Source organism: Megalobrama amblycephala, linkage group LG6, assembly GCF_018812025.1.
Source record: "Megalobrama amblycephala isolate DHTTF-2021 linkage group LG6, ASM1881202v1, whole genome shotgun sequence".
NCBI lineage: Eukaryota > Metazoa > Chordata > Actinopteri > Cypriniformes > Xenocyprididae > Megalobrama > Megalobrama amblycephala.
In genome coordinates this window covers 13,907,429-13,926,297 of record NC_063049.1, presented here as the reverse complement: position 1 = coordinate 13,926,297, position 18,869 = coordinate 13,907,429, and the positions used below count along the sequence as shown (strand labels likewise).

General features: G+C 37.2%; 2 protein-coding genes across 2 annotated transcripts; one reads left to right on the top strand and one right to left on the bottom strand.

The window, feature by feature from the left end:
* Positions 1-47: 47 nt before the first annotated feature.
* Positions 48-8,670, bottom strand: si:ch211-140m22.7 (uncharacterized protein LOC570370 homolog). The gene is made up of 8 exons (XM_048193036.1): positions 8,530-8,670; positions 8,348-8,424; positions 7,957-8,017; positions 7,200-7,299; positions 2,972-4,381; positions 782-845; positions 536-660; positions 48-348 (listed from the first exon to the last, which is right to left on the bottom strand). Exons 3-8 carry the CDS (start codon positions 7,999-8,001, stop codon positions 317-319), a joined length of 1,776 nt encoding a protein of 591 aa, XP_048048993.1. The 5' UTR covers positions 8,002-8,017; positions 8,348-8,424; positions 8,530-8,670; the 3' UTR covers positions 48-316.
* Positions 8,671-8,716: 46 nt separating this feature from the next.
* On the top strand, positions 8,717-17,933 carry wdr4 (WD repeat domain 4). Its single transcript, XM_048193038.1, has 11 exons — positions 8,717-8,852; positions 9,462-9,530; positions 9,612-9,758; positions 10,681-10,837; positions 12,602-12,714; positions 12,799-12,859; positions 12,978-13,079; positions 15,623-15,687; positions 15,859-16,045; positions 16,128-16,200; positions 17,685-17,933. The coding sequence occupies exons 1-11, from the start codon at positions 8,770-8,772 to the stop codon at positions 17,870-17,872; spliced, it is 1,245 nt and encodes a 414-aa protein (XP_048048995.1). The 5' UTR covers positions 8,717-8,769; the 3' UTR covers positions 17,873-17,933.
* Positions 17,934-18,869: the final 936 nt, after the last annotated feature.

Sequence of the window (18,869 nt, the reverse complement as noted above, 5' to 3'; positions counted from 1 at the left end):
ATAATTTCTAAAAAAATAAAAAATAAAAGCATGCACACCAGACAGAATATGTGTTGGCTCAGTTTATTCAGCTCTTTCCCCAAATACTTAAACTCACTGACAAACACTATGGAAAGCAACAAGCATTTATTTCACAGCTAAGCAATGTTCTCTTCCATATGTGCGTTACAGTACATATGGTACAATACATTTAGTATTTAGAGTCTGACAGAATTAAAAAATCTCACAAAATGTTCACTTTCACAGATGAAAGACAAGTCATTTAAAGACCTCTTTCACAAAATTGGGCTGAGGCACAGGAGAGGAAAACAGACGTTTACTTGGAGGACACTTCATCAAATTTAGGCTCTGTAAGAACAAAAAGTAATAATGTTAGTTAAATGCACTGTAGAAAATTCAACTTTAGGACAAATGTAGTAATCAAACAAAACTACAGACATAAAACAAATGCCACAATTACAAACTGTCATGAAATAGCATTGGAGTATTGAAACGAACAAACTTTCTAAAGCGAATAGATTTAATGTTAACACACCTGGGAATTTGAATTCTGGGAAGGAAGTCAGATCACCACCACCGTACAAACGCTGCAGTTTGGCTATTTCCTCAGCAAGAGCCTTGTGATACTCTGGACCGGCATCAACTAGACCACCAGCGGCACTGAGAAAACATGAAAAGTAATTATACACTTAATTATAAATGTAAGATTAACCACAACATCAGAGCAGCAAAATACTCTTAAAAGACGAACAAGAGAGTATGATAGTAAAACACCATGTACCCGCTTTTTGTGGAGTATGCGCGAATTGAATCTAGGAAAAGTTTCTGAATGGGGTCCAATCCAGCTGACAATCACAGGAAATACATCAATTAATAAATGCTTATAATATCTGAAAATTACAGACATGTATATGGATGCCAGAATCCTTGATATCTTGTACACTAAAGAAGAAATAAGTCTTTAACCCTCATGCATGAGAAGAGTGTCTGGTGTGGAGGCTAGATCTAGTGAACTAAAGAGAACCAAGTAAAGGAGCAGGTCAGGCGGTGAGTAAATAGGACAGAGGTTGCATCTACTGAAATGAAAAGGAAGCATTTCATCTCATAAGAGTAATGAGTAATGTGTAATAACCATAACCAAATGCCCACCAAACATACTGATTATTAATTCAAGCAGTTGTCATACATTCTTAATTTTGCATCTCGTAATAAACCGTTGCTTCCATTCCACATACAGCAAACAAACTCAATCAATGCACCATACACCACATTGGGAAAGTGGGTAAGGAACAGTGGGCATTTCATATTTAACTTTGACATATAAACCACAGTATAAGATAAGAGGGCAATTAACCGATTACTGATATCATGCGACCCCCTGGGAAGAAAAGTGAAAGTGTGTTTGGGTGAGGAGAGAAACAGGAAAGAAAGAAGAGGTCAAAGTACATTTACAGGTTACCATTCTCGTACTGTTAAAAAAACAAAACTAGTCAAAAACATAGAAGTGCATCATATGTGGTGACAGTGGTAACTTTAACATTAACATAACTTGTACCATTAACAAGAAACAAAACACAACATTTGTTTTGACAAAGCAACATATATTGGTTAATTTCTATATCATTACACTTATATTCAGCAGCAATTTTTTCTATTTGCCTGTTGTAGACTTGGTGGCCATTCACACAGGACCATATGTGCCATTTTTTAATTGTTGGTCTATGTTAATGTGCTAATCAGATGTGTCTTGTGCCGTGTCCCGCTGTTTTTTAGCACCTTACGCCATGAGTGTCTTCTAAATGTATTATTCCACAAGTAAAACTTGTACGTTTTAAGAATTAAATGTACTAAATTAATGTTAAATCGACACCTGACTTGAATAAATGTAATATGTCACATGTTTTTTACAAATAAATGTACTAAATTTCTGTTTAATTTATCCCTAGCAAATACAGTTAATCTCTGAGGAGCACTGGGTCAAAAACACAAGGACTCAAAATAAAAGGACTAAATAAAGACAAAAGATATCCAAGAGAGAAGCAATGGAAGACAGGAGCAGGATCCAAGAGGTCAAAACATGGAACAATAAATAAGTGAATGAACAGAAACCAAAGAGACGAAAGAGACCAAAACAGATGAGTGTAGAAGAGTTGTAAAAGGAATAAATATAACTGAAAGGTAGCAGTCAGTGAAATTACACAGTGAAGAGCATGCACTGCATAACACGAAGACGCAAAAAGTTACAAACAAACATATATAATGAATACATGCGCAAAGACGGATGACGGATGCGGAGCTATGTTCATGAACTGAAAACCAGGGCATAGACTTAAAATACACCATCAAAAGTCTTCAGGACAAATGGTGTGCTGTCTCTGCCCCAGCTTAGAAAATGAATATAGCCCTGAATGAGTAACTTGTTTCTGCTGTGATGCTTGTTGCCATTAGGGGTGTAATGGTTTCTAAAGGTACAGTTTGTTTCCTAATGAATATGACGCTACTAGACTAGTATTAGTGTCGCATGAAGTACTACAGCATGTACTACACCACGAAGGTTTAATTATCCAGTACAAGCTCTCATTATTCATATCAATGATTTGCTTACCCCATAGGATCTTAAGTAAAGTAAATGATAATTGCATTTCACATATATTTTCAGAGGCATTCTTAGGTAAGAGTAATGTATACAAAAATATTCAAAATGTATAATGAACTGTAGGAGTTTTATGAACCGTTTCACCCCTAAATGCTCTTTGCATGTATGGTATGCACTAACACATATGCAAATACAGATGATGACACACTGTAATGTAACTGTAACTGTAATAAAAAGGTTAAAAAAACTGTATTGTGATCTTTGTACATCTTTACCATTAACATTACAAATGTAAAAAATTGAGAAAAGAAAACTGCTGTCAAAAATTGTTGTATCCCAATATATGAAAGGGGGTTAAGGGGATATGGTGTGTACCCTCAGGCGTCTCCACAACTTCTGCTGGAACTTCAGTAGCATCTGTGATCACAGGGGCAGAATCTACCAGCTCTTCAGCAGGAGCTGCCTCTGCAACTGGCTCAATAGGGGCAGCTTCTGCAACTACTTCATTGACTGTTTCTACAACTGCAGCAATTGCTTCTTGGGCAGGGGCTTCTTCTGTGGGTGCGGCTTCAGGTACTGGTGCAGCAGGAGCTTCAGCTGCAGGGGCAGCAGCTTCAACTGTAGAAGCAGTGGTTTCAGCTGCAAGAGCAGCATCTTCAGCAGGTGCAACGGTTTCAGTTGCAGGGGCGACAGCTTCAACTGCAGGGGCAGCGTCTTCAACTACAGGAGCAGCGTTTTCAACTACAGGGGCAGCGGCTTCAACTACAGGGGCAGCGGCTTCAACTACAGGGGCAGCGGCTTCAACTACAGGAGCAGCATCTTCAACTACAGGAGCAGCATCTTCAACTACAGGAGCAGCGTCTTCAACTGCAGGGGCAGCGGCTTCAACTGCAGGAGCAGCGTCTTCAACTGCAGGGGCAGCGGCTTCAACTACAGGGGCAGCGGCTTCAACTACAGGGGCAGCGGCTTCAACTACAGGGGCAGCGGCTTCAACTGCAGGAGCAGCGTCTTCAACTGCAGGGGCAGCGTCTTCAACTACAGGGGCAGCGTCTTCAACTACAGGGGCAGCGTCTTCAACTACAGGGGCAGCGGCTTCAACTGCAGGAGCAGCATCTTCAACTGCAGGGGCAGCGTCTTCAACTACAGGGGCAGCGTCTACAACTACAGGGGGAGCGTCTTCAACTACAGGGGCAGCGGCTTCAACTGCAGGGGCAGCGTCTACAACTACAGGGGCAGCGTCTTCAACTGCAGGGGCAGCGGCTTCAGCAGGTGCAACGGCTTCAGCTGCAGGGGCAGCGGCTTCAACTACAGGGGCAGCAGCTTCAACTGCAGGGGTAGCGGCTTCAGCAGATGCAACAACTTCAGCTGCAGCGGCTTCAACTACAGGGGCAACGGCTTCAACTGCAGGGGCAGCGGCTTCAACTACAGGGGCAGTGGCTTCAACTACAGGGGCAGTGGCTTCAGCAGGTGCAACAACTTCAGCTGCAGGGGCAGCGGCTTCAACTACAGGGACAGCGGCTTCAGCAGGTGCAACAACTTCAGCTATAGGGGCAACAGTTTCAGCTACGGAGGCAGCGGCTTCAACTACAGGTGCAACAGTTTCAGCTGCAGAGGCAGCGGTGTCAACTGCAGAGGCTTCAGCTGCAGGTGCAACGGCAGCAGTAGATGCAGCTTCTGTAGAGGCAGCAGCAACTGAAGCTGCAACTTCCTTCTTGGGGAATTCCACATATGATCTGTGCTGGACAAGTTTTTCTATATCGAAGTACGTTTTTGGTGCCGATTTTTCTAGGATGGAGGGCAAACATTAAAATTTAATAATTTGATTCATCATGTGCATTATCAGGCTGAATGGAGACCACTAAATTCATTCAGCAAAATGACTTACCCAGTTTCTTTAACAATAGAGGCAGATGAGCATTCACTGAGGTGGTGGAGCTTTGAACACCTTATAACCCGATTCATATATCAAATCTGAACTACAGCTAATAAAAATAAAAAGGGCCCTTTGACAGAAAAAAATCCTAAATATTTCACATTCAGTAAAGCCAGTAAATAAATATTCATTAACCCTTTCAGGGTGCTTTCACACTAGGGTTCGACTGACATCAGTGTTCCGTTACTTTTGGATGATTTAAATGCTGTTTTCTAAACTTGGGTGCGCACCCGCGAACTGTACCCAAGTCTGCATAAAAAGGGTGGTCTGGGGTACTATTGATGACACATGAAACTGTGTGTTTATGTGCGTCTTACTCACTTTCCTGACAAGCAAGAAAGCAGGATCGGACCCAAACAATATTATGTGAACACAATCCAGCGGGGGCAGGGGGAGGGGGGAGCAATCGAACTCTGGTTTGGACCAGGCAATCGAACCAAGTGTGAAAGAACCCTTAATAAAATGTGTGAAAATCTTTGTAATAATAATTTCAATGGAAAATTTCACATTACACACGTTAAAACGCAATAGATTAAATAAATATTCCACAATTACCAAAGCTAAAAGGCTAATAATAATCTCCATTATCTACCATTATTTAAAGTAGTGCCAACCTGAATCAGATGACATAACTGTTAATAAAATATATGGGAATTTGTAATCAAACATAATGGTACCACCAGCACATAATGATCATTATTATTATTACTTATAGTAAAGAACCTTTAATAAAAAATAGTATTAATGTTATTTGAGTCTTCTTTTTTTTTTAATTCTAAAAAGAGGCATTTTTATATTTATGCAATGTTCATTACAAAACATGCTTTGTAAGCATTTTTTTCCAACAAGAAGTCACTTGTTGGATTTTTGGCTTCACCAGATTCTCTGAACAGAGGGAGCGGCTTCATGAATGCTTTCATGCAGTACATTCTTTACCTTCAAATGTCAAGGTGACATATATAGAAGTAAGGTCGTCCACATATAGCACTAAGCATGTAAATATCTGCCAGTACAACACATGGCAAGCCCTTTCTCAAGCCTTTTGCCACCTCTAATGTCAGAGGAGCATAGAGTACAGTAACAATTATGGATCATAAGTCATAAGGTTATCTTCAAGAACTCCATGTGACCAGTTTTACTTGTTTAAAAATGCCCACAGAGAAAATAAAGCAAGAGAAAGACCAGGAGTATCCTTTAAATTACAATCAACATCCCAGACTTGCAAAACCATATCTGCGTTTTCTTAAGTGTAATATATTTGCAAGTTTATTAAAAATATAGATGTGCGTCTGTTGGTTTTCAGGTAAAATAAGTTAAGTAAGTTTAATGGTGAAGCTCACACATTCAACAAACTGACTGAAGTTGCATAAAACCTTCTTCAGCAGACCTATTTGTCACTCCCTATGCAAATTCATTTCCATTTAAAAACAAATGTCAAATTCATTTATTTTCTGGCATCAGTTCAAGCCTGTATGTACTAAACATATGCATATACTAAACATATGTACTGCTTGCACACAAAACAAACATGATGCTGGTACCTGACAATCTGTGATTGATTTATAGGATATTTTGGTCCATCTTTGCTATTTGAAAATATAGTCAACAGTTCACAAACACCATAAATGCTGATGTTGCTGATCCTGTAAACTGTAAAAACAAATACATCCGTTTCTGAAATATTGTCATTATCCCTTTTCCTTCTTGGATACACTTCAAATTGGATATGACAGCGACATTTTATTAAACAACACGTTTACAAACACATGACATCTTGTTATATTTTGACTAATTATATGAGACTATATATTTTTGGTCTATATATTTTAATTAGTCACATATTATTTGGTATATTATTTGGTATAAAGGTTTAACATCTTTTCCAAATACACTATTATATATCTGTATTCTGGACAAACATGTTAATATTATATAAGCTTACTACATGTTTATCTGAACTATTTGATGGATGGGTCAGTCACACATTTTTGTATAATGATCACTAAACTGCATAAATGTTATTTACAGTCTTTGTCAAAAAAAGATTTCAAGTGAATAATTTCTGTTTATGCATTTAATCCATCATAATAGCAAGATTGGGGCCTGATCACCCTGTGTTACGGTTTTATTTTGTGATGGGTGACTATTATGTAAATTGATAATAAACTGAATTATGCAGATCAGAATATTTGAGTGCCGAGAAACGTGGGTAACACGTAGACATTATGTTGACTGTAAGTAACATTGCACCTACATGTTAAATAACTCTCATTAGAGTATTAGAAGAGTATTTAGTAGACTGTCTGCTCAATATCTGCGACACTTTATTTTGATGGTTCCCCAACACACATTATACTGACTACAAGTAACTTTGCAAGTACATGTCAACTCATTCTAGAGTTAGTTGACATGTAGGTGAAACGTTACATGTAGACAACAGACTGTCTAAAATATGTATTTGCATGGTATTTGTCCTACATGACATGAAAAAAACACAATCCAGCAGGTTCAGAAACAACAGCTGAGGTCAGAGGACACGTCCCCTGAACCATCTGAACCTCAATTTCTCCCATGTATGGCATCAAGATCTGAAATACAGAGTGCTCCTACCCCAAATAAATGGTACATGATATATACAAAACTGATGTGACATATTTAAGAAAGATTTACCTTTATATGACTTTTTGGACTTCTTTCCGTCCCCAGATTTTGAGCTAAGAGTTACAGCAGGAGCTCTTCTGACATGACTCCAGCCCTCAGTCTGCAGACACTAGAAACAAGACACACACAAACACAACACAGATTTCAAAACACAAAGAGATTCCCTATGAATAATCACAACCACTATTTTGTGGTTGTATTCATACAACTGTATGAATACAACTTCGTTTTCACAAATCTTTGCTTTGGTGTCAAAGTACATGTGCCAGCAAAAGTACATAGTGTTCTCAATGAAAGTCTGCGAAGTTGCCCAACACTCTTTAAGTTTTTCTAACGGATATTCAAACAAATATATGTTGACAATTTTTTAGTACATTTTCTAAAAACAAAAATATACAAAAAAGAGCCGTAAAATAATCGTAAATTATTTGAAACCCCTACATTTCACACTATTTTAGCTGCAGGGTTCTGATACATTATATATGAACAACACCGTATAAATGCACTTTTTAATACTAAGAATATCTTCATGTAAATATCATCGTGCATGTAAATACAGGACAATAGAAAGCATTCATGCATCGAGTGAGTGGATTAAATGCTTCGGTGATTTAACATTCGAGCTGCATTAGCTTTTGTTCAGAAGAGGACTCCAACTCCGCACAATTCTCACAATTTCACATACAAATACAGGTTATGATATGTGTGAATGCATTAAAACACTCATGCATATTTCTTAATAAGTGTCGAAAATACGGTATGTTACCCTGAGAGATCCGAGCCGTCCTACCCTAAGCAGAGAGGCTGCCATCTTTACTGCAGAAACCCTATGAAGAAAAACAGCTGCATGAATCTGTAATGTTGACAACGTGTGATTGTTAATATTTATCATCGCCAATTTAAAATTCGGTCAGCTGCAGTTTAGAAAAATTAAATTACTACTTAAAATTTTGCACGAAATTATTTATAGAGCAGACAGCACAGATATAGAAAATGCAACAGCTCACATTCACATTGATCGATATTTGCTATGCACATCATAAACAGTAATATAACGTTACCCAACATACAAAAGATATTCATGAGAATGACCTAGATGAGATGTTTGTGTGTTTTGTGCAGGTCAGTGCGACACTGGATCCTATATTTTAAGTTACCTGACTGTGACACAAATTCAAATCAAAGCTCCAGCTTAAGGAATCTCCACAAACGACAGCAGCTAACTCAAAAATCGCTGTAAAGTAAAAAAGAGTAAAGTACAACAAGTATGTTGCATGCACTGAAGCACACTAAAGTACCGCCCTTGCATAACACAAACACACCCCCTCTTAAACCTTACCAATAATATTATTATATATAACGTCAAGTGCAAAAGAGGTGTTGTTTTTTAATCTAACTATGTATGTTAAGCAAAACAGAATACTAATAACTATATTTTGAATAACACAGGAGTATTATTGGTAATGAAACTGTTTATTCGGTACACTCTTAATGGCGGTTTCTTCGTGCCAGATTCCTTCACGTTTGTGCGAATGACGTATTAAACGCGCGACTGTCATTTCGCACGTGAGCGACAATCATGGCTGTAGTGTGTTCAAAGGCAGACTGGTTTGTTTCAAGCTGTTCTTCTACTTTAGTTGCTGTAAACCTTAAAGAGTCTAGGTGAGTAGCTGTATTTCAGAATGTCAGCTATCTACTCATTTCCAGCTCTTTATTTTGGATATGGTGAAAACTGGAGTGTCAGACTCAGCAGGATTCCTGCTCTGAGATTTGAAACACTCAGAAAAACCATCACTAAATGATTACATGATTGATTGATTTTGCATATATCAGTAATGTGCTGCAAAGTTTTCCCAAGATGTCTCTTATCATATTTTGCATCATCATATTGCACTATTTTCATATGCATAATCATATTTGTGTCCTCATATATGCTTTTTACATACCCTTATCTTCATATTTAATTAAAACCATGACAGAATACATTTAGAAATGCATGATGTCTTGTTACATATTTCAAAGTCCATACATATCAGAAAATATATAATTAATCAGGTGATCACAGTCATACTGATATCAGTACTGCAGGATGAATATGTGCTACTAAAAATCATAAAATATTTATATTAATCATATAAGACATCTTCATTATTGATATTATATCTATATTGTGTATTTGCTCCTTGTACCTGTTTTTTGTTTTATTTTATTTTTGTACTTGTGCTAAAAAAAAAAGGTAATGTTAGTTTTCTTTTTACATTTTTCTGATAGCGAGCCGTTTGTGTTTGACTGTGCCAAAGCTGAGAAAAAACCAAAGGAAGCTGATGGTGATGATAAAAGGTAACTGTAATGTTTCTTTTATGCAAGTTCATTATTCTGATAATGCAAAAATAACTTCAAATGTGTATATGTGTATTGCAGTGCTGGAGATGGGCCAGAGGAGAAGGACAGTGACAGGATACTTGCATTTAGTGTCTCAGCCTCTGGGAAGCATGTAGCGCTCACAGATGACCACAAACGTCTTGTTCTCTTCTGTACTGAGCCATCATGGCAGTGCATTAGTACACGGTAACAGCGCACACTCATTCTAGAGGTGGTAAATTAATAGTTTACCTAAAAATAAAATTCACTCACCATCACTCATAACATTCCTAACTCGAATGAGTTTCAAACATATTTTTTTTTTATGAAGAAAGTGTAAACTGGCGTCGCATTAGTTACACTTTTTCCATAAGTTGAATAGGAAAGGCATAGGACATAGCGTACTGCAAACGAACTGCAAGAGATTTACCCTTTCTTCGCATGATGAATATGGATTGTGATCTGGTGGAAACTAGATATTTTATTTCATAACTTGTTAAATATGGATATATTTTTGTACACAAACGCTTCACTTCAGAAGGCTTTTATTAACACCCTGGAGCCTTGTGGAGTACGTTTATGATAGATGGATGTATGGAACCAGCTCAGACTTGTTGATCCCGCTCACTGCCATTATAAAGCTCGGATGCGTCAGGATATTTATTCATATTTCTCAGATTGTGTTCATCAGAAAGAAGAAAGTCATATACACCTAAGATGGCTTGAAGGCGAGTAAAGCTTGGGCTAATTTTCATTTGAAAGTGAACTAATCCTTTAACTATCAAATCTGATGTTTACGAAGCGTTTGTGAATCTGGAGGATAGTTTTCGGGAAGGTCCACAAATTATTCAGAAGTTTCATGAATGAGAGATAGACAGGCTTATTGAGTTCTTGCACTCTCAATGCGTGTATTTTCGCAAAGAGAGTGACGTACTCATTAATGTCAGCTTCCACACTGTTAAAACAACGATTACAGTATTATCATAGACGATACATATCACACACCCCTGATATGAGGATGAGTAGATGATGATGATGATGGAATTTTTGTTTTTGGGTGAACTGTTCCTTTAATGCTGTTTTCTCTGTAAGGCTCTATGTATGTAAGTCTGTGGTTGTTTTATTGTAGGTGGGTTGTGCGGCGATGCACGTCTCTTGTATTTACTCAGGCTGAGGATGAAGTCTTTGTGGCTGATAAGTCTGGGGATGTATATTCATTCTCTGTCCTGGAGCCACAAAAACCAGGAGAGCTGAAGCTGGGACATCTCTCCATGTTACTGGATGTGGTATGCTGTACACAAACACAAGTTATTACAAGCAGGTATAGGGACAGTTCAATTAGAGAAGGGAAAATATTAAATGGCTGAAATATGTCTTTAATAAAGTGCCGGTTTATTTGTTGAAGTTAGTGCAGCAACCAAAACAAATATTTTCACATAATTATGATATTTAAAAGTAAAAAAACAAAACATGTCCTTTTATTTTCACTTAATTGTGATGTTATTTAAAGGTGCTAAAGAGGATGTTTTGTTTTATACATTTTTGCAATATTACTTGAAACTGTCTTTACTAACTGATAAAAGACTATTTATTAGGTGCACTGAAAGGAATAATATTAATATACATCATCTGTGCACGAGGTAGGGCCTTAAAAACATCAGCCAATTGTTTACACGATGATCGGCCCTCTGGCTTGTCAATCACTGCCGTGACGTTCCTTGTGAGAGACGTGATCGGCTGCGCTCTCCAGTAACTTTCCACACTCTACAGGCGCTGCATGCAATGTTTTTGTCAGGAGACAGGAGTAACAACTGCAGATTATGAGTTACCTGCGGTGAGTCCGACATAATGAATCCACTAACACGACACAGCGAATGCCGGTGGTAAACACTCATGTTCCAATACTCGTGCACGAGTTTTGGGAGGCGTTCCTTTGAAATGAGCTGTGAAGGAGGGGGGTTGTTCTTACGCATGCGCTCATTTCAAAAACTCACTAACAGTCTTTGGATTCTCAGTCGACGAAAAAATCCTCTCTATCACCTTTAACTAACTAACTAATGTGATCCCCCAGGTTTTAAAAATGTAAATTTATTCATTTTTGCACATAAGGGAAAATATTTAATGCCTGAAATATTTCTTGAATAAAGTGCCAGTTTGTGCAGCACCCAAACAAAAAATGTAAAATTCACTTTTTTTTCACTTAAAGGTGCAATATTTAAGAATTTTGCAGTAAAATATCCAAAAACCACTTTAGGCCAGTGTTATATATTTTATTCACTTAAGTACTTACAATATCTCAAATGTTTCCAATTATTTGTAAATCGTGAGAAAATTGCAATTTTAACCAAGGCTCGGGGGACGTGTGAGGAGTCGCCTGTCAATGGCGTCATACCCGCGTTACCCTCGGTTTCCGGTTTTATTTTGTAGAAACCATGGAAACACCAAAGATGCTTTAATATTTACATGTTTTAATAGACAAGTGAACAACTCTTTTGATAGATTTATAGACAGAAAACTAATTATTGTTATATAGCTCAACATGTTTAGTCTTATTGTTTAAATCTAATTTTCTTGATTTTTTGCGAGTACCATGCTTTACCATGCCTCAGAGAAAAACACTATTTTGTGAAGTAGCTAACATAGCATAATCAGATGCAGCTTTATTTTTAGTAACAGTAAACAGGATTTTCTCCATCATACAATACGTTTTAAAATGAATTGCATGCCATTTATCAACACAAGCCATCCAATATTTAATATGATATTCTAAAATCAGTGACATAATAAAAGTTCTGCTGCTCACGGTGTGTTGCACAATCGCTCCAGCGGCCTCGTTCAGCTCCCACAACACTCGGTCCTGCTCTACTTCATACTACAGTAACGTTAATAATCGCATCCATGAACATGATTTCTTCCCGAGTACTATCCCGATTATTTCCACCGGCTGTAATGTGAAGACCACATGTCCCAAGATTATGAAGTTATTTAGCTAATTTCCAACTTTAAAGAATTGTGTGTAATATTTTATTCTTTTGCATTTTCCTCTACAGACTCTTTCTCCAGATGATAAATATATCATAACAGCAGACCGCGATGAGAAGATCAGAGTGAGCTTCCGGCGGTCACCCTACAACATTCAGGCTTTCTGTCTAGGGCACAGAGAGTAAGTGTGGACTGTGGGATGCAAGTGATATTACACCGCATGTGTTGTTCGCACTTATTCGAACATGTTTGTTTTCTCATGCAGATTTGTGTGTGCGTTGCTTGTGCCTGCAGGGCATCCTGACTGGCTTCTCTCTGGTTCAGGAGTAGGTGTTTCTGTTTGCTTTTTCTTTACTGTTCTACTGTAATATTTTGTTGGGATAGTGATTGTAAGGGTGATATAAGTGTCTTAATACAGTAGGACTGACATGTTTGTATTCACAGGATGGCACAGTGAAGGTTTGGCATTATGAGACTGGTCGGCGGTTACACAGCGTTGACCTGAGGCAACTCGGCCTTGACTCAGAAAACTCAGACACAGAAAAGGTATAGTCTATTTGTTTTAAACAACATACATAATGTGTACTATGTGTACTATAATCCCATTTAAATAATCACATTATGTATTGACTAGATATAAGGTTTTCAATGGGAGGTCTGTGGGAGTCTGGGGTCTAATCTAGAACTTTATTTGTTTTTTATTGAAAAAAAAATTTGCAAAGTTCACAATATTGTAATGGCTATATTAATTAGAGGTGCTAAATCAGCGCTAAAAATCGAGGGGATGAATCCTCAAGGTAAAAGATATTCAGGAAAATACTGCAAGGTTTATTTAAATATGGATGTGACAGATATGACGGATGACAGTTTGCAGGACACATTGCATATTTTTCAAGGGATGCAAACATTTATTATAAATTCTTTTATACTTAGTGAAAATGCATAAATGAATCCTAATTAAATTAGTCATTTAATTAATATATTGCATCATATCTTCATATATACAGTGCTCAGCGTAAATGAGTACACCTCCTTTGAAAAGTAACATTTTAAACAATATCTCAATGAACACAAAAACAATTTCCAAAATGTTGAAATGACTAAGTTTTATATAACATCTGTTTAACTTATAACATGAAAGTAAGGTCAATAATATAACTTAGAGAACAAAATTTTCAGTTTTACTCAAATTAGGGTAATGCAAAAATGAGTACACCCCACTGAAAGTTTCTGGAGCAAAGCTAAATTTTAGACAACAAATGTCTAATTTAACAAGAATTCAACCACAGGTGAGTCAAATTATTGATTACACAGGTGTCCAGCAGACAGTTGACTATAAAAGGGTGTTAAAACCCCTTCCCATTTCATGCTGTCAGCAATGGCACCACATGGAAGAGAAATGTCACAAGACCTGAGAAAGAAAATAATTTCTTTACACCAGAAAGGTGAAGGCTACAAGACAATCAGCAAAGCTTTACTTATCAGTCAGAATACTGTAGCAAAAGTGGTACAAAAATTTAAAAAAGAAGGAACTGCAACCATCTCACAGAGACGTCCAGGTCGTCCACGGAAGTTAACACCTCGACAGGAGCGTCTTCTGATGAGAAGAGTTGAAGAAAATCGGCATGCAAGTTCACTGCAGTTATCTAAAGAAGTAGAAAGCCAAACTGGAGTGACTATTTCCAGTGACACAATATGGCGTACACTGAAGAGGAATGACATGCATGAGTGCCGTCCACAAAAGAAGCCTCTCCTAAAGCCCAGGCACAAAAAAGCCCACCTAGAGTTTGCCAGGGCCAATGCTGACAAAGATGAAGACTATTGGGACTCTATACTCTGGAGCGATGAGACCAAGATAAATGTTTTTGGAACTGATGGCTTCAAAACTGTATAGCGTCGCAAAGGTGAGGAATACAAAGAAAACTGCATGGTGCCACAGTGAAACATGATGGTGTCAGTGTCCTTATGTGGGGCTGCACGAGTGCTGCTGGTGTCGGGGAGCTGCATTTCATTGATGGCATCATGAATTCACAGATGTACTGCTCTATACTGAAAGAGAAGATGCTACCATCACTCCGTGCCCTTGATCGTCGTGCACTTTTCCAACATGACAATGATCCTAAACACACATCTAAGGCCACTGTTGGATTTCTGAAGAAGAACAGGGTGAAAGTGATTCAGCGGTTCCTGATCTGAACCCAATCGAATAACTATGGGGAATTCTGAAGAGATAAGTTGAGCATCACTCTCCATCCAGCATCCAGTCTCTAAAAGAGGCCATTCTTGAAGAATGGAAAAAGATAGATGTTGCAGAATCTCGGCAACTTGTTCATTCCATGCCTAGAAGACTTGGTGCTGTCATTAAAAATCATAGAGGCCATACAAAGTACTAGATGTAGTAGTTTTTGTTGTGGGGTGTACTCATTTTTGCATCACCCTAATTTGAGTAAAACCGAAAAATGTGTAATCTAAGTTATATTATTAATCTTACTTTCATGTTATAAGTTAAACCAATGTTATATTAAATTTAGTCTTGTCAACATTTTGTGTTCATTGAGATATTGTTTAAAATGTTACTTTTCAAAGGGGGTGTACTCATTTACACTGAGCACTGTATTTGAAAATGTATAAATTAAATTATGATATTTCAACTACATGAAGATACATTAACAATGTAAAGCATTGTAAAGTAATAATATTTGTTAACGATTTGATTGAATATGTTTTTAATTAAATTTGACCTGTTTATTGCCATCCATAAAACCCTATAATGAATTAATTAAATTTTGTATGTATTAAAATAATCTGAATTAAAATACTAAAAATGTAATGTAAAAAAATTTAAACTGCAAAAAAAGTACAGCAAAAATACTGGAAGAAGTAATTTAGATCTATTTTAGAACTATATTATAAAATGGGGGGCCTTTGATTTTTGGGACAATTCGAGTTCAACAGGTTTAGAGTCACTGGTATAAAGTGTTTATTTCCATTCAAATCCAGGCGTGTGTATTTTGTAAATGTCGGCAATCTCTATTCAAGAGAGCTAATGGCACTGTGACTATGTATACTGTATATTTTTGTGTCTTTAGAGGTTTGCTGTCAGCAGGATCATAAGCTCGCCAGATGGGCGACACGTAGCTGTCCAGTGTGAGAGGTGTGTTCATTTCATTTAATCAGATTTTTGTGGTGATCATCCCTCTAACTGGATTCTGGGAGAGACTCAGTGACATATTCCTTTGTAAAAATAAAAACATACAGGTCTTAAGATGCATTTTATACACACATTATACATCTAACGGGTGTTATATCATATCCATCTGTGTAGATTCCCCTCAGTTCAGCTCTTCATGGTGGATTCTGCGACAGAGGGCTGCCTGAACCCTGCTGAGACTCTCGCTCTTCCTCTTGCCCCCTGGGACATGACCTTTGATTCACAAAGCCAGCTGTGGGTCTTACTGGAGAGTGAAGACTTGAATGTGCTCCTGTATCGATACTCAGAGCAGCACTGGAAGGTACACACATGCTCTACTGTGACTGTCTGTCCATGTACTGAAGGTAACTCTGCTCTTACTAACTGGTTGTGCTTGACTATAGCTGTGTCAGTCAGAGACGCCTGAATTGAGGAGGGTCACTGAAGCATTGCGGACTCAGTGGAATGTCTTTCAAGGTAGGAATCCAGCAAATATAATCATGAAACAGAAAAATAAAACAAACTACCATCCATAATGAAGGGGTCATATCATGAGACAGCAAATTTAGGGGCCATTTACACCGATTTCAACTAAAAACTGAAAACTTTTTATGTTTTTCATTTACATTTTGGGGGCCGTTATCATTTCCATGTAAACTACAAAAACGCTAATTTGTGAAAACGTTGACGTCATGCATGCATATGCATATTAAGTGTTCAGTCTATCGGCGTGTAGTGTTTTTTACAATTTGACATTGCCAATGAATGGCCTAGCATGAATAATACAGTGTTTTAGTCATTTTCATGGATCTGTGTGAACGGGGGATTGTTTTGACAATGTTGTCGTCTGAACGCAAATAACTTTTTTGTTTTTAGTACATTGCTGTTGTGTAAACATACCCTTATCCTTAATATTTTCAGGTTCAAGAGTTGAGAACTATTAAGACAAGCTTTCAAATATCTAAACTTCCTCCCAACGCCAAAAAAGTCTCTTGAAATGAAGCTGTAAAAACATTGACTAGTTTGGTTTTCATAAACTTGACAAGTCCTGTCAGTCATACAAAAGAAGATGAGTGCTATTATTCTAACACCAGAAGGGTAAAATATGTAAAAGTTCCTCAAAGTGGATCTTAGGGGGGAAAATGTGTGATATGAAATAATCAAATATCAAATAATAGAAAAATCTATTTTTTTTTTTAATTGAATAGCTTTTTTAACCTTTAGACAATTAGTTTTAAATCTTTTAAAAAATTTGGCATGCGTTTTATATCATATATTTGATACTTCAGGATTTTATGGCCCAAATAATATGATACTGTATAGTGAATAAATGTATATGGAGTTCATAATCATAATTGCATATTTTTGTTGTTCAAAAATATGCAATCTGGTGCAGATGCTATTTATATTGCTAAAAAAGTCATATTAAATGCTTGTAATGCAAATAAATGAGATATATTTCATTAGCATAAAATGCATATAAATATCAGTTGTCACTCTAAATCTCCAAATAATGTCTTAAATTATATTTAAATGTTTAATTTTATGATCGAAGCTCAGAACATATAATGCAATGATGATTGAGAGAACAAATAAACATTCCTCAAATGCCTGCTGTGATGCACATTTTATGATTTCTCTAAAAAAAAATGTGTGATGTATAAAGTAAACCTTAGTTGCTCCAGTCCCGTAAGTATTAACTTTGAAATATTAGTAACAGTATCAAATTTAGTTTTGTTTACTTTATAAAAAATCAGTAAAGATTTCACAGCAAAAAGAAACATGTACTACAACCTGAAGGTGGACATTGTTACCAAAAAAGGCCTAAAAAAGTATAAACTATCAAACACGAGTCATGACAGAAGGCATGTAGATTGTGTACAACAGGGTTTTCAGAATCAAATAAGATACAGTAGGCTTTATAGGTTTAATGTATCTTTTCCTTCATCCTCTCTTCACAGGTTCTGTGGGACTGGAGAGTCAGTTTAAGCACCTGTATAAGGTGAACTTCGACAACATGGCGTCATATTTGCAAAAGAAACAGGAAAGGCTGGAACAGGAGACTAAGAAGAGAGCAGCAGCAAACGGCTCTAAACCCAATAAAAGAAGTAAAACGGAGAGCGACGCTGTGCCTCAAAACACCAGCTGAAAGAACACCAGCTTTTTTAATTTGTGCTTTGTGATTATAAAAAGTTCATTTTGTTAATTCGCAATGACTATTTCTTTTTTTTTTTTTATCCATTAAAGGGTTAGTTCACCCAAAAATGAAAATTATGTCATTAATGACTCACCCTCATGTCGTTCCACACCCGTAAGACCTCCGTTCATCTTCGGAACACAGTTTAAGATATTTTAGATTTAGTCCGAGAGCTTTCTGTCCCTCCATTGAAAATGTATGTACGGTAGACTGTCCATGTCCAGAAAGGTAATAAAAACATCATCAAAGTAGTCCATGTGACATCAGTGGGTTAGTTAGAAGTTTTTGAAGCATCGAAAATACATTTTGGTCCAAAAAATAACAAAATTGATTCAATTGAATTGATTCCACTGAATTGATTCCACTGAATTGATTCCATTGAACTGATGAATCCTTTCATCTGTCAGCGTTGGTAATGCACTTTTACGTCGCCGTGGTTGTTTTTGGCGATTAGGACATCCGCGACATTTTGAAGCATCGAAAATACATTTTGGTTCAAAAATAACAAAAACTCTTCCGGGTCTGTTGTCAATCCATAGCATGGCATCCAGCTTATTGGTGCATTACCGCCCCCTTCTGCTCCGGAGTGTGGTTCACGACTCCGCAGTGACGCTGCTGACGTAAGACGCTACTGACGTGTTATCTAGTGCGCCAGAGCTTTGTTTACAGTCTGAGGGAGACGCACGCTGTATTCAAGCTATTCTACATTGTTTGTATTTTGGTATTGCTATATTTTTTTTAAAATGGTGCGTAAGTGTGCATGTCACGGATGTCCTAATTGGCAAAAACGACGACGTAAAAGTGCATTACCAACGCCGACAGATGAAAGGATTCAATGGAATCAATTCAGTGGAAAGGATTCCGGAAGAGAAGACAATGCTGAATAAAGTCGTAGTTTTTGTTATTTTTGGACCAAAATGTATTTTTGATGCTTCAAAAAATTCTAACT